The sequence below is a fragment of the Etheostoma spectabile genome, chromosome 9 (genome assembly GCF_008692095.1).
Source record: "Etheostoma spectabile isolate EspeVRDwgs_2016 chromosome 9, UIUC_Espe_1.0, whole genome shotgun sequence".
Lineage (NCBI taxonomy): Eukaryota > Metazoa > Chordata > Actinopteri > Perciformes > Percidae > Etheostoma > Etheostoma spectabile.
The window spans coordinates 15590660-15606274 of record NC_045741.1 but is presented as its reverse complement, the minus strand read 5'-3'; the positions used below and the strand labels follow the sequence as shown (position 1 = coordinate 15606274).

Sequence of the window (15615 nt, the reverse complement as noted above, 5' to 3'; positions counted from 1 at the left end):
TCCGTCAACACAACCCTTTTGGCTTTCTTAAGACAATAGAAGCAGTTTCTGTCTCGCGGAGAATGCAGATTGGCACGCGCACTGATCGTTTGCATATGTGGACTTGAATCTTCTGAAGCTTCTGCATTACACAGTCAACTGCATGACATGATAGACACATTGAGCTGATTCTTATCCCATGGTATGTAAAGCAGTTTGATCTAGCTATGCTGAGTTTGTTTAACATCAGACATCAGATATGATTGTTTTATGTTGATGCCTATCATGTCAGGTTTTGGACTGTGTAAAGTGTAATTCTGTTGTTTCTATTGGTTTTCTTTGTTTGTTTTTTAATGTTTTATTATGTTTGCTATGTGCTATGTTTGGTCCACTAGTTGCTTTGCACTTTATTTGTGACTTCCTGGCTTTTGAGCAGGGATATTATTGCCCGATGTGAATGCTGACTGTTTCACTCCAGATGTTTACACTGGAGATATTTTTCCATGTCAAAGAAAAGATGAATTCTCTATTTTCCTTTGTGAACTATATTTTGGCTTGTCTTGTTTGTTTTTTTATTTGTGAAGATTTTAGGGTATGCAAAACTAGAAAGGGCTCACTCCAGTGCAGCTTGCGCTCTCGTGTTGGAAAGGAACACCACTCCGAATGTATTTCTTTGTTGGTTTGTGAAAAATTGTAGTTTGAGTGAATCATGGTTCTTAAAAAGGAAATAGATTGTAGTTAGTTAGTTAGTTAAAACTACTCAAATGAAGCCGTGTGCATCGTGACTACACAGAGTGCTGTACGGTGCTGCAACACAGTCTCACTTTGTGAAATGAACTGCAACTCTAAACTGTATATTACATGATTTGGACATGAGAAATTTGACTCCATCAAAATTAAAAATATGTCAAACAGCTCTTCTCCGGTACAGCATGCTTAATGTAACAAACATTTCCGGCTACAGAAAACACCTACATGAAAAAACATCTGGTAGACAAAGTGTGTCGTACTGGAGAAGAGGTGTTAGACAAGTTAATTTTGGTGAACTTGCGTTGAAGCTTACACACCTCTGGATATCTAGTGTGTGTACTCAAAGTTAACAGAAAGTATGACAAAGGTATTAGATACCTTTTCACTTGTCTAATGAGGTTAGCTAACAGCAACACTATCACTGGTAAAGATTTGAGTTCAAGTTAGGCAGCTAATGCACCTTTGATTCAAGTAAAGAAATACAAAAAGGCATGTATTTGGGGGAAAGGTCAACTTTGCTCAGCAGTTATTTACGGATAGCTCCTAGTGGACCCCAGTAGCAAATTCTGACACAGACTATAGTTTAGTTGTAAGTAATTTTATTTCACCTCTGTTCTTGCAAGACACAGAGTGAAAAAAAATGATGAGGTGACAGTCCTGATGTGAACAGTTTCAGTTGTTGTGGGATTTGTGGCAGGTAACGGCAGTAGATCAGCTTACAGGCAGGCTCAGCTTTGACAGGTGCACATGGTGAGCAAGAAAAGAGCAGGGTTTCTTGTACTGTGCTTGATTGTGAATGGGTTTCAGATGTGCCTCTTTAAGCCTGTAGAGCCATGCCTCCGCTGATGAGTACACACACCGCACCACACGCAAGGGAGAAGACACAGGGAAAAAAACAGACCGGGCCGTGACAGTTATGCTGAGTTATATAACTTTCATGGGAAACATTTCCTTCTGTCTGAGGCTAAACACTGAAATATGGAAAGTAAAATTTTTCAGGCTAAGTCCATTTTCCAAACCGATGAGATGAACATCTTGTAAACTATTTAATTTTGACTCATCTGCTAGTTTTAGTCTGAGACACCACTGACTTGCATTAATTGTTAGCACAGCTTTTGTTTGTGTTGTTTAAAAAGCGGTGAAGCTAAAATGGTGTCCCAAACTGAAGAAGCAGACGAGTGCAGGAGTCCTGTGTCTAAAGGCGGTCTTAACTGCTTGTTCCCAGAGTGTTTTAGGTCTGAATAAAATGTCCCTTTAATAACACGGGGTTTTCTAAATGACTCTACAACTGTCTGGAGAAACACAGTTTAGTTTTCACTTGAAGCTTATAGTGAGAAAAGCATAATATCACTGTTGTCCTGTAAGTCGTAGTAAAAGATCTGTAGTTATTTATTTGTTGCCATGTGGTTCTTCTTATGTGACCATTTGTTTATAAGATGAAAGAAAAATGTCAATTAAATTGAATGTGGAAGACAGATTTTTCTCTGCACTTAGTCTTGATTTGCAGAATATGCTGATTAAAAAAAACTGTCCGATGTCATTTTACAACATTGCAGCGTGTTTGCTGTGGACATGCATGCTGTTTTGATCCTGTTGTAAATTGTCTTTGCTATCGTTCCTATTTTGTAATCTGTATTTCCAAATGCAAAATTTAAAAGATTATTTTGGATATGTGCATGCTTGAGAAATGTTCAGAATGTTGATTTCCACTAAAAGCTGTTGAGTTTGAAAAAAAGTCACGTCTGTTACTTAAAATCTAATGCTTGAAGTTTTTCGCAGTATGGCTATTATATGACAGGGATTTCCCATTAACATGTTTCATTTAAAGAATGCTTTTTCAGCTTTTTAAACATTCTTTACATGACGAAAATATATTATTTTCAACGTAATTTGCATTTCTCATTAACAATTGACAGGTTTTTAAGATGATTTCTCCGCACTTTATCCATCTGACATGTTTGCAATTAAAAATAAAACTCCCTCTCAAATTAAACATTTAATTGTGTCTGATCAGCTAAAATTCCATTATTATTGATTAAGCATATACTGCACATAATTTACCAAAATCTACATTTATTCATTAGTGACAGTTAAATCTTTGTAGTAGTTTTTCAAAAGTATAAATTGAAATGTAATATGTGACAGAAAGTTCTGTTTGGTAAGGGTTAAACAATTACGGCTCCACTCTGAAGAACTTTTCAGGCTGTCTTAAGTTAAAACTTTCAAGTACTTTTGCTGGACTTTATGGCAAATTGTTGATTTTCTTTCTGATCCCAGTTGTGCTTAGAAAGTGGTTCCCAGAATTCCCCGGGCTTGTTTGTTGTCATCAGGCCACCAGCTGGACCTGCTGGTCTCTGTAGGTGTCAAAGTCTTCAGGAAGAGTGTCTGCAGAGAGAAACAACATGAGGGGAAATCACTGTTGGATTTAGGCTACAAGTTGAGCAGCCAAAGGACAAATACTCAACATGGAGCAGGGAAATTACTTTTTGGCATTTGTGGCTGCATTCATATCTCTATTTTGCATTTATAGTTAGCTTTATCCAACTTAAACGAGTTTAGAAACATTTACACATCAGAATGCTCATTCTATTTTTGTGAAATGTACAGTCATGCTTTTTAGTTCTAACTCCCTATTAGGTTTTTACAACGATGTAGCTTTGGAATAACTGAAGGTAATTAACCCGTGTTAATTTGTGGAGAAAAAACATTAATGCGTCGCTAAAATTATTTCCGAATCAGAAACTTGTCCTATACCGTTGCAGCGATAACGCAGGTTGGCCCAGATGATGTTCTCCTGGGAGAAGCAGAAGACTCCCAGTCGACCTCCTCTCATTGTGGCGTCTATGATGACGCCTGTGTCCGCCACCATCTGAGGACCCTCAAAGAAACGAACTCTGCACGACCAACCAAGAGAGAAAGTAACTACATCACACAGCAACAAACTGATTCATGGTTTGTATGTTTGTTCATAAACAAGACCATCTGAAGCAGCCAGAGGCAAGGAGTTTCTCCAACCTTTCAGTCTTGGGAGTTTGCTAAGCTAGGCTAAACGTGAAGGACCAAACTGAATGCACAGACATTGGTGTGATGGAGTTTTTCTTGAACTCAGTCAGTACCTGATGTAGCCGTCTGCGGGTCGGTGTTGGAGGAACCAGCGGTAAGAAGTCTTGTCCTTCCAGCCATCATTGCGAGAATCTTTCCACAGGAGTTTGACCTGGTCACTGGTGTCACCGGTGTGCCACAGGGCATTCCTCAGGTTTTCACCTGGACCCGTGTTTGACTTGACTGCCTTTTTGAAAAACCACAAGTGACAAGAAGTCTGAGTCTCCAGACTAACATTTCATGTCCTCCGTAAGCATGTCATGGAAACTCTTGTGCGTGGCTTAAAAACTAAAAACTATTTAAACTTTCGACTCTGGACTTCTGGAACAAGGAAATCTTGACCAAAATCAATTCATAAAATTACATTATTATACACATTGTATTAACATTTACAACTGAAGACTTGAAGGATTATTACAAGAAGCCTTTTTTAATGGTTTATTAACATTTCTAATTGCAGGTCACTTTTCCAGAAGTTAAGCGGTTGAACAGTCCATTGGAAGGATCTCCCTAGTGAGGATTTTTCACAACCTGATTACACAAACGTTGTTATTAATAGCTTACAACTGATCTATAATCAGTAATACATGTTTTATTAGCCATCATTAAAGACATTTATTACAACTTTTCAATCATTTATAAATGGAACCTTATCAGAAAGTAGCACCAGTATTTCTTGACTAAACTGCTGAAAAGTTAAATTCCTGCAACATTTCCTTGTGGTAGAATGGTAGACTACCTTCAGTTGGATGCCTGGTTCTGCAACGGCTCTAAATGGGTTTGCCTGCCAGTAGATCTGTTCCACCTGCTTCCACATCACTACGTAGAAACTGGAGCTGTCCTGGTACCCGAAGATAAATCCTGCGTAGTCATCGTCCGTTACTGTGTTAACATGAAACGTCCCTTCAAAATCCACACCGCTGAAAGCTGTGTAACCTGGTGGAGACATTTAAATAGTCAGACATTTTGAGAAATACACTTCCTAACCTGCAGTTGGTTAAAACATCACTAATGTAATCAACAGGAGCTATGATTCAAGTATTCTTTGGATTGCAATTATATTGCTTTTTTTGCATCCAGCAGCCAACCCATTGAGGTTTTATTGATGTGCACATGACTCCTGCTCAAACTTAAGCCACATTTCCATCAAACACGTTCGGTATAGTACCTTTTAGAACCGTGCGTAACCTGTATGAACATGAACCAAAACACTTGCTGTGTTCTGCATTTCCATTCCAGACAATACTTTTAAATTTAGGCAGGGTTGTTACTGGATAGTAATAGCCTTGGACAGCCATGGGCCTAGAAACAAGCTGAAAAACCTTTTTATTCCTCACTGCTCCATCCAGCTCTTACTGTATTTCCTCTTCCCCGACAATGCAGAGGAACGTCTGCACCAATTGCAGACTGCGGTGGTTCTAGCTCCACCTTTTAGTATCAGATCAGTGTGCTAGGTACCTCAACAGACGGGTGTCAAAAAACGGAATGGAATGAAACGGTTCTGTTAGTACTAGTCACAATTTTGAGAGGTGATGCCAATTTCCCAAAATCTTGCACATTTCCTTGAAAAGTAGATATAATACTCTTACCAACAGCCAACCCAGGATCACTGTTCATAGTCTGCACAATCTCTCTTCCCTGCACAGACAAAAGAGTGGATTTAAGACAAAATGTCATTGGATCAAGAAGATGTTTAGGGTTTGGGGACACAAAAAATACAGAAACAAACAAGTTACTTAACCTGGTTCAGCACCACCCAGTTGGGGTCAATCTGTGCATCTCCCTCCGGGTCTAAAACAACGGTCTGGTACTCCCTGAAATCGGTGAGGGTGACTTCAGCATTTTCCGGACAAACATCAATGGTGTCAACAATAGTATCGTTGTCAAAATCCTTCTCGCATATGTTGCCCACACCATCACCTGAGAAAATAAATATAAAATTAAAAAAAAATGTTTTCTTTATTTGTTATTTACAAGCTTCACTTTGCCAGACTTTCCTCCACAGCGCTGCAGAGGAGGGTCTGGCTAGTCCACACAGCATTTTGGGATGGGAGAACAATGTGCTCTGGTTTATTGGCATTTCTTTGAACCAATCACAATCGTCATTGAGCCCTGTCTATGCGCCCAACAGAGACACAGCACTGCGGCAAAATAGCCTCGGGAAGGAACTTGTTTTGGTTGTTCATGTGTTTGTTCAATGGTTGTTTTAGTCGTGCAACAGAAAACTCAGATTGGACAGATGGTCTAGCTGTCTGTCTGGATTTACCCTGCAGAGATCTGAGGAGCAGTTAACCATAGTCCACCGGAGTTTAGAATTCCAACAAAAAGAAAGCAGATGGTAATGGACATCCGGGCAAAAAGAGCATGATCCGTCAGGAACATCGTGGATATAGACCAGTTATTTACTAGATGTAGACAGGGCCATAACCCACCGTTAGAGTCCTCCTGCAGAGGGTTAGGGATCAGACGGCAGTTATCCGGACCAGGTGGCAGCAGGTCTGGGATGCCATCGTTGTCATCGTCATCATCACACTCATCTCCCATGCCGTCCTTGTCGGTGTCCAGCTGGGAGCTGTTGATGACGGCTGGACAGTTGTCCCGGGAGTCTTGGTGACCGTCTCCGTCACTGTACAATAGAGACTTTTACTGGCATGTGCAGATTTTGATCTCCAGTACACTCGTTACACAGATAATTCACAATAAATAAATGTGATGTGACTGATGATGACACAGTACCTGTCCTTGTTGGTGTCACAGGGGTCTCCAATCAAGTCATTGTCCACATCCGTCTGAGAAACAGGAAATCAATTATAATTAGTGTGAAAGTGAACAAAGTCAAAACAAGATTTTCTGCTACTGTTAAGTTGTTGTTTTAACTTTTTGTGCAGATCTAATTGGTCCGTGTTCTTAGTGAGAAAAAGGCAAGGCATCTGTCATTTAATAAAATCTAATAAAATCAGATTTACCAGCTTAAAACATGAAAAATAGATTTAAGACCTGGTCAGGGTTTGGAACATAAGGACAGCTGTCACAGGCGTCTCCCACTTTGTCTCCATCACGATCTTTCTGGTCAGCGTTGGGAACCCTTTTGCAGTTATCCAGATGATTGAGGATTCCTAAAATTAATGCAGGAACCAGTAAATTATTAAGTGACATGTAATACTCCCCTGCCAACTCTGTTAAACCTTTGTTTTTCTGGTTTTTGGTATATTGCCTTAATTTATCTGTACCCACATTGCAGGCCTCTTTAAGATATTGGTAGCCTACGGTGAATATGCAGCTTTAAACCTAACGCTCATAACTCAAAAAATCTATACCTAATAAATGAACAAATCCATATTAAAGGGGCAGTTTGTAAAAGATATGTAGAACACTAACCATCCCCATCTATGTCTTCATCACACTCATCACCGAATTTGTCTACATCTGTGTCTTTTTGGTCGTTGTTTTTGACGGCGCGACAGTTGTCGCAGGCGTCGCCAAAGTCGTCCTCATCAACGTTCCTCTGGTCCACGTTAGGCACCAACACGCAGTTATCCTACAAAGAAGTACAAAAACATTGATGTACTGAGGCTTTTTGTTGATTTTTTTCATGTCTTTTAAATGATTTTTACATCCCATCACTGTCTTTTATGCATGAACCTGCATGTTCAGGATCCCATCCCCATCTGCATCCTCATCACAGGCGTCTCCAATTCCATCAAGGTCAGCATCTTCTTGTCCAGAGTTGGGAACAGTGAGACAATTATCCTAAAAAGAGAAGTTAAAGCAGACTAAAATCAGACACAACTAAATTAATAACTGTGCTTGATATACAGTGTTATGAACCAGTTTATCCCACCATGGAGAGTATTCTTAAGTTTAAGAACTGACCATGATGGTCAAATAGTTGTTTTTGAAATGCATTTCAAACCCTAAACTTCAGCCTTAAAAAAAGAATTCAGTCAGTATCTGACAACAAAAATTAACTTTATATAGGCCTACTCGAGGTATCACAACATACAGTATATTACCACATCTGCATAACACTTGAATATTTTGTGCTGTTTTTGTGTTATTTATTTTTACAGTAAAGATTTCTCATGAAGACTCTCAGGAGACTTACCTTGTTGCAGTTAATCTCAGGACAGGCCAGCTTCTCATCGGGGAAACCATCGATGTCAACGTCAGCCCCGCAGAGGTAGCCATTGCCAGCCCATCCCACTCCGCACTGTGAGGATGGAAAATGTTTTATGTACTGTACTGATGACATTAAGTGCTCAAAAATACCTTTGGTTTTTTACAATATCTGGCACAAAAGTTATATAATTCAAGGAACTTTCCATGATATGTTTAGCAGCTTTGAACAAACTGTAACTTCTATATTTACCTGACTGTCTCATTCAGAGGAGCTTAAATATATTTGTGGCAATAAATTAAGTACAATTTGCCAGTTTTTTTACTCAAGCAATGGATAATGTAGGAGGAGGGATTTATTGCACACAGTGAAACTAATGAATCCAAACTTGAGTAAATGGATAATGGAGATTGTCACACTTTTAAAGCATAAAACGTTGAAATCCCTCACTCCTAGTTGGGGCTGTTACAGTTTGAAACTGCCCCCTCAAAGAAATATGAACTCAGAACATGGGGCAGACCGTTTTAATTTATTCACCTGACACTCAATTTTACCCTCTCGATGGACAATGCACTCAGCACTGGCGTGACAGGGGTTGGGTTGGCCGTTTCCACAGGCTCTCTCCGGCTTACAGCCACGCCGCTGGTCCCCAACGTAGCCCGTCTTACAGGGACCACACCTGAACGAGCCCTGATGACACACAGACAAAACAGACCCCTCATGTCACTGATAAAGGCAAGCATCAGTCTATATTCCTACATTATTGTTGTTGTGATAGAACCTCTAAATATTGCACTGAGCAGCAGGAAGGAAAACATTAGATATGACAGTTATACTAGTCTATATCCACAATGTTTCACCTCTTGGATTGCTCCGGCGCCGGATCTCGCTCTTTTTGCCCCGATGTTCGTTATCTTCAGCTTTCTTTGTGTTGGAATTTTAAACATTTTTTTGTAAAATTTTAGTGAATCCAGACAGCTAGCTAGACTACCTGTCCAATCTGAGTTTTCTCTCTCACAACTAAAACAGCCTTTCAATGTACACATGTTCCACCAAAACAAGTTAATTCCAGAGGCTATTTTGCAGCAGCACCCTGGCTCTGTCGAGTGCTTGGGCCGCCCAAGAAAATTGTGATTGGTTTAAAGAAATGCCAATAAACCAGAGCACGTTTTTCTCCCATCCCAGAATGCTGTGTGGACCAACCAGACCCTCCTCTGCAGCACAATGGAAGAAGGTCAGGCAAAGTGAGACCACAGTTAAACTGACCTATTACTTACTATACTGACACTAAAGTGTCAAAGAATACAGTGGCTAATGTTTAGTTGTAAGCTCTATTTCCAATTTTCAGTTAAAAAAACATAAAACGGAAAGATGGAGGCAAAAAAGACATTTGTGGTTAAAGCTTGTTTTGGTTTTTGTTTGCACCTTGAGAGTGGAATAGATAGATTATACAAGTTGATAATGTGTCTCTGCATGCCAAATGTTGCCTCAACATCAATAACACACAGTTTAAAGGGGCCTTAAAGGGCATTGTGGTCAGAAATAACCATAAGCCACTGGTCACACCAGATGTAAGGAACAAGTAAGGCTCTGGTAACAAAACAGTGGGAGTCCTGAATTGAGCAATGGCACATTTTCATGCTTTATGAATTAAACTTTTCCTTTGAAAGAGGAGTATTGTGTTTTAAAAGTTACACACTTGCTTTAAGTCATGGTATTGGTACTTTGCATATGCCTTTTAGAGAGAATGATAGTTAAGTTTCCCTTTGGTGAGTTTGTTTTTTCAACATTCTTCCATTAACAAACTTGTGAAATGGTGGGGCCCCTTATATGGCACTTTAGGAACAGGATACTGTATGTGATATAATCCTGCAAAAAATCTAAACCTTCTAATGGGTTGTATGTGCTACAGGGTGTTATATTAGTAGCGGTCAGCATATTTTTCACAAAAGTGACAGTCAGTGATTTATTGTAAATTGCTAGTGTTTCTACTCACAGGGGTGTTCATACAGACAGAGTTCTCCACACAGCCGCCATTGTTGAGGCCTTCACACTCATTGATATCTTTGCACATCTTGATAGGACAAAAACAGACAGACAGAAACCTTCAATAATTTATGTGCGGCAGAGTGATGGCAGTCTTACATTGAGGATTAAGGTGGTACTGAAACAGACCAGTGCACCCTGTGTGACGTGCTGTATGTACAGAAGAGAGAAAGGAGGTGTTGGTGACAAATTTAGAAAGGAGCTGGTGGAAAGCAAAGACAAACATGTTGAGGCGCAGAGGAGAAAGTTTCTTCTCTCCCAGGTTAAAAAACTATCAACAACATATAGCTAATGTATACCAGTAATGATAATATTTTACTAATTCAGCGTCTTCATATTGTTCACAGGTTTTTTTTAAACTTACTTTACATATGTTGCTTAGCAATTACTGCAGAGGACTGAGAATTCAATCAATATGAATCTTCAATGACAATGTAATATTGATTTACTAATGTTGTTTTATGTTATTTAAATGTGTTTTACAATACCTGTACTACTACCATTGCCATCATACCTTCCACCACCATAATACCAACATAGGCCAATACTAATGCATGGTTCACTGACTGGCTTTAGCTTAAGAAGGTGGTGGGGGACGGTCAAAAACTTGATCGTAAGTAAACCTTGAGTTTAGAATATTTTATCTCAGATATGTATTTGTAATTATGCATTACCCTTTGCTTTTTTATTTTGCTGTATTAGTAGATAGTAGAAGCAGTAACAGTGAGAGTAGAGGGGCTGAACTGTGCGTGTGTGTGTTCACCAACGATGCTGACCTGTTTGTTTTTGGTGGCGTAGGCAAGGCCGATGCCCTGGACCTGGGGGCCGGTGTATCCCGCAGGACAGGTACCGCACCGGAAACCTGGGGACGTGTTTATGCAGCGCACGCCCATGTGACACGGCATCACAGTACACTGTCGACAACAAAGGCACAGAAACACACATTAAGATGTTTATCTTAAGGTCAACATATGGAAATGTATCAATGAAATAAAGACCCACACGTGTTTTTATATAAACCCAGGTTAAGGTTTGGCAAAGCTATGCTGATATATAAGTGAGTTTACTAAATTACATGATGAAATGAATGCACCTGTGTGGGTGGAGCAAAGGAATTACCCATTGGAAATTAACACATAGCTCTGAAGCTTATTGCAGTCTTGGGGTCAGATTATGCTTGTTCTAAACAACGTCAAAAAATCAAATGTCATTCTCCAGAAGACATCCATAGTGTTTCTCTCAGTTGTTCTCATGAAAAGTGAAATGTTAGCATGAATGCTTTTTTAATAATGAATAAAAAGAGCAAGAAAAGATAAGTATAATCCCTGGCTCCTTTCTCATGTCACCTATATTAACATATGTATCGTTACACAACTAACACATTTTTTTCATGTCATGATATATCGTATCATAATGTAGGCCTACAATATATGTATCATATTTAATACACATTTAATCATATCATAATGTAACATATTGTAACGTAATGTATCTTACCATGTCTCAATCATATTGTTTTATACCACAAACACCCTGTGTGTAGGATTTGAATGTCGTTCATCAAATATTGTCACAGCCACATTTTTTAATTTTTATTGGTTGCCAGCTTTCAAGAGAAAGTACAATAGGTTATATGAGTTGGTCTCAGAAGTGAGAGTGGAGAAAACTCTTTTCATTGACTAATGACCCCAAGGCTCAAAGGTATAAATCCCTTAAACCAAACTAATCATTTTACCATCACAGCAATGTATTGATCTATCGTATGATATCCCTGCGTACCTCGTCCACATCAGTGCAGTGGGTACCGTTGCCCTCCATACCATCAGGACAGGATCCACACTCTGTACCCTGAGGTGTCTCCTTACACTGCACCCCTGGGTGGCAGGGGTTGGGCACACAGGAGGGACGAGGCTGCATTCCTCCCATCCCTGAGGAGAGAGAAGGTTTAAAGTCATCTCAACCAATTTGTTCTGACATTGTTGTTTCATTGTTTTTCAATATTGTTCTTGTAAAAATTATGTTCCTGTCTAGGCATGATTGTCCTAAAAAAAAGTAGACAAGAGTTCTTGAAAAGTTCAGCTACTATTTAAAACTATGTTGAAAGGTACACAAATTAGCTGTCATCATCAGCATAGAATAATCTGAAAAACAACCCTTCAAACTCAATTGAAAAATGTTTTGCGTACACAATCATGAAAGTAAAACTGATCAGAGTTTCTGTTTGGTTGGTCGACTCACCACAGGCTTCACACTCCATCACTGTGTTCTTCATGAAAACTATTTCTTTTATCTGGAAAATACAATAAATCAAACGTTTGTGTGATGCCCTGACCCTATCAATCTAAATCTAATCAACAGTCCAGTTTTATTTTTTCATATTTCAAATGCATCAGATTCTAACGAAAATGGTCAGTTTAACATTCAGTATGATCTTCATCAACACACATGATCCTATTAGCTACCCTGTATGTGTGAGTTGTGTTCAGTTACACAAAATGTAGATCATCAGCAATATAAATAGAAGCATGTTAACTTCATACTTGCTGAAAAACTGGTTTACCTCTTGTTTCAGAAGCTCTTTAATCTCAGCCAGCGCAAGGTTCGTCATTTTAATCTGACTGATAATTTCTCCATCTAAAAAGGAAAAACATCATTACAACAATTTCAAAAGATACATGCACGTGGTCCAATGTGGTCTGTATGACAAATAAAGAAGAACAACTACAACTTGGACAAGGCCCTGAGCTGCTCCAAATAAAAGCCTACGAGACAGAGGCACTGATGAAAGTCCAGATAATCTCATAGCAAAGGTGTGTAAACTCTGTGTGTGTGTGTGTGTGTGTGTGTGTGTGTGTGTGTGTGTGTGTGTGTGTGTGTGTGTGTGTGTGTGTGTGTGTACAATATGCAGATTACCAGTTTAATCAAATTGAAAAATAAAGTGATGTAAGGTTGTATTTTTAACTGGTGACCTCATTAGTCTTTCTGTTGGCTGAACATCTGGCACCAGAAGCTCACTGAGGAGCAAATATGGACATGTGGGGGGAACAACACACATGTCCTCCTGTACAACATGATCCACTGTCTGTTGAATACCAAAGTCTAATACCTGATGTTAGTCAGCCTCCGCAGGCCTCGTTTGTATCCACCACCGACGCATTCACTGTGAGAAATGCTTTGATTGCAGCTGCTAAATTGATTTCCCAGATGAAAACTGATACAAGATTTACTGGAAGAAGCATTTTTAAAGCTTGTCTGCTAAAAGGAAATAAACTCTGCGTGTTGTTTTGTTTCCACGGTGTAACAGAGTTTAAAGTGTGGATCTGAAATTTTTAGTACATTGTTAAAATAAAACATTGATGAGGCACTTTAACTTTTATATCATTTGGAATACACAACAAAACATAGATTCTGTGTAAGACCTATTCATGAAGCCCACCTCCAAACAGGATGGGATGCCCCAGTGTGGTCAGATCCTGACACAACATGCTGCTGGTACCAATTGACCCAAATACCTCACCACCTACACACACCACCCCATCCCCCTGTATGAGGGTAGAAGCCTCCTAAGCGGAAAGCGCAGGACATATGGTATTCCCATTAGCAGCAACTCTGTTTACTGAACGGATTCCACAGCAGAAAGAAAAGATACTGGAGATAAATCACTCTCACTGCTAATAAAGAGGTAAATAAAACTTTTTTCTTTTCTTTTTTTCTACAACAGAAATTCAACAGAGATTGTTTTTCCTTACTGTGTGCAGATGTGTACTCAGAAAGACTTTGCACAAAAACTCAAACTTTTCTGATTTGTCCACTAGTCAAATATTCATTTACATTATGAGTTGTAAAAAAGGAAAATAAAAAATTACATACATTCTAATTCAAGTTTTAAACCATCACAACATTCATTTTCTCATCCATGTTAGACATTTTGCTTTTACTGTTTCTCCATTTTCACAAATTTTATACTATATTGGAGTGAATAATAATAGTGGGAAATGCCAGTGGCAACTTTAATTTACCAGTGCTTTTCTGGCAAACCTCTGATTTCTGAAAAAGAACAATTAAGTTCCATCGTATTGTTTCCCACCTGCATAGCCCAATAACTACAACGTTTATTTAAAAAATTTAAAAAAAACATCTCACCTCTCTGTCCCACTGCAGCGTGTCCTCCCATGCAGAGCACACAGTTGAGCACCAGAAACCACAGCATGGTTGAATCTGTGTTACAGTACTGTGTACAGCTTCTTCTCTCTCTTCTGCGCTCCGACTCAGCACTCTTCCTGGTACCAGTCTTTCTTTATACCCCCCACCCTTCCACCTTCCCTCCCTGGCTTAAATCCTCATCCGTTCCCCTAAAACTCCTCTGCAAACCACTATTTGGGCAAGTCCAAGTAACAGGATTGCAACACATTACACCCCCACATATGATACATGCATCAACCCAACCTCTGTTTTCTGTTATGATCATAGTGCTTCATTTTTGGGAGAACTTTGCACGGGTCTTAATTTGGATCTTGTTAGTTGGTTGGTTGGTTGGTCTTGCTGGTAGTTAGAAAGAAGCTTTGTTAGTTGGTTAATTCACATGCTGGCTTGTTTATGTGTCTTTTTTATCATCATCTTTGTACTTTCACTGGTAGACAACTACTGTCGCCACACACACTGTTCTCCACACTGGATAACACTTTCCAGTTCAGTTTAAGTTTATAAATTATTACTATTGAACTACAAATTATTTGCTTTAATAAGTTACTAATTTCTCCTTGTTAAACACATTGTAAACTTTGTGTGTGCCTTGCTGCATTACACAGTAACCATTATTTTCTAACTGTAAAAAACTGTTTTACAAAAGGTTTGCAAAGATACTCTGTTTGCTTTTGATTAGCCTCTGACATCTGAATGAATATAAATTAATGTAGCACAGAAAAAGTAGTTTTGTAGTTTTATGTATGAACTGAAAACAGACTTCTGATCCAGTACGGATTTTACAACTTTCCATGTTCACAGGTTCATGATTACAAATGCATTAGACCTTTTCTGTCTGTGTGTGTGTGTATGTCAGTAATGGAATCAGCAGATGTTGGTTACGTTCCTTGCAGTGAAGTTTTATTTTTTTGGCCCAGATCACTTTGATAAGCTCTCACTACCTCCACTCTCTCTCCATCCCTGCCTGCTTGCGGCTTTTCCCAAAGAAGCAGGGAAGTCTCACTGATGCCGCTGCAGGAAAAACAAACACAGCAGCTCATTTCTGTGGTCTTGCTGGAGGCGTTTTACTCCGAAGTGAAAGAAATTACAAATCTCTGAGATCTTTCCTCTGGTCTTAAACTCTAATGTTTGTTGGCGTGAGTAGTCAGGAAACGAATTTAATCCTAATTGTTTCAATAATGGGCTTTTATCAAAGGATGAGATGGGCATTGGATTAATTTAAATTCCTTAAAATGTATTTGTCACTTCTTTCCTCCTATTTGTAGCTTTTTGTTAAAATCATCTTTTTCCACAGTCTGATAGTATCAAACATACATATTCTTTATCAGTTTATTCCAACTCAAAGCTATGTGATGTATATATTCAAATGAACTGCACAGTTTAATCAAAAAGCAAATATTTGTTCTGTATTTTACATA

General features: G+C 39.0%; 2 protein-coding genes across 4 annotated transcripts in view; one reads left to right on the top strand and one right to left on the bottom strand.

Moving 5' to 3' along the window:
- The window catches only part of crtc1b (CREB regulated transcription coactivator 1b), an 18792-nt gene extending 17561 nt beyond the window's left edge, over positions 1 to 1231 (top strand). For all 3 annotated transcript variants that reach the window (XM_032526653.1, XM_032526652.1, XM_032526655.1), the window contains one exon: positions 1 to 1231. This exon is cut by the window's left edge and continues 4250 nt beyond it. The gene's annotated coding sequence lies outside the window, so the exon portion shown is untranslated.
- Positions 1232 to 2712: 1481 nt separating this feature from the next.
- On the bottom strand, positions 2713 to 14346 carry comp (cartilage oligomeric matrix protein). Its single transcript, XM_032526649.1, has 19 exons — positions 14138 to 14346; positions 12555 to 12628; positions 12233 to 12284; positions 11774 to 11922; positions 10771 to 10908; positions 9945 to 10022; positions 8486 to 8638; positions 7937 to 8041; positions 7474 to 7581; positions 7210 to 7369; positions 6829 to 6947; positions 6568 to 6620; positions 6264 to 6457; positions 5573 to 5751; positions 5421 to 5469; positions 4571 to 4767; positions 3846 to 4018; positions 3484 to 3623; positions 2713 to 3114 (listed from the first exon to the last, which is right to left on the bottom strand). Exons 1-19 carry the CDS (start codon positions 14202 to 14204, stop codon positions 3056 to 3058), a joined length of 2247 nt encoding a protein of 748 aa, XP_032382540.1. The 5' UTR covers positions 14205 to 14346; the 3' UTR covers positions 2713 to 3055.
- Between the last annotated feature and the right edge of the window lie 1269 nt (positions 14347 to 15615).

Bases quoted from the DNA above. Each gene is read 5' to 3' on its own strand.
- comp (XM_032526649.1), bottom strand. From the start codon at position 14,204: ATGCTGTGGTTTCTGGTGCTCAACTGTGTGCTCTGCATGGGAGGACAC. The intron at 12,629-14,137 runs GTGAGATGTTTT...TTTCCTTTTTAG, and splicing joins CGCTGCAGTGGGACAGAGAG to ATGGAGAAATTATCAGTCAG. The intron at 10,023-10,770 runs GTCAGCATCGTT...TGTCCTATCAAG, and splicing joins ACGCCACCAAAAACAAACAG to ATGTGCAAAGATATCAATGA.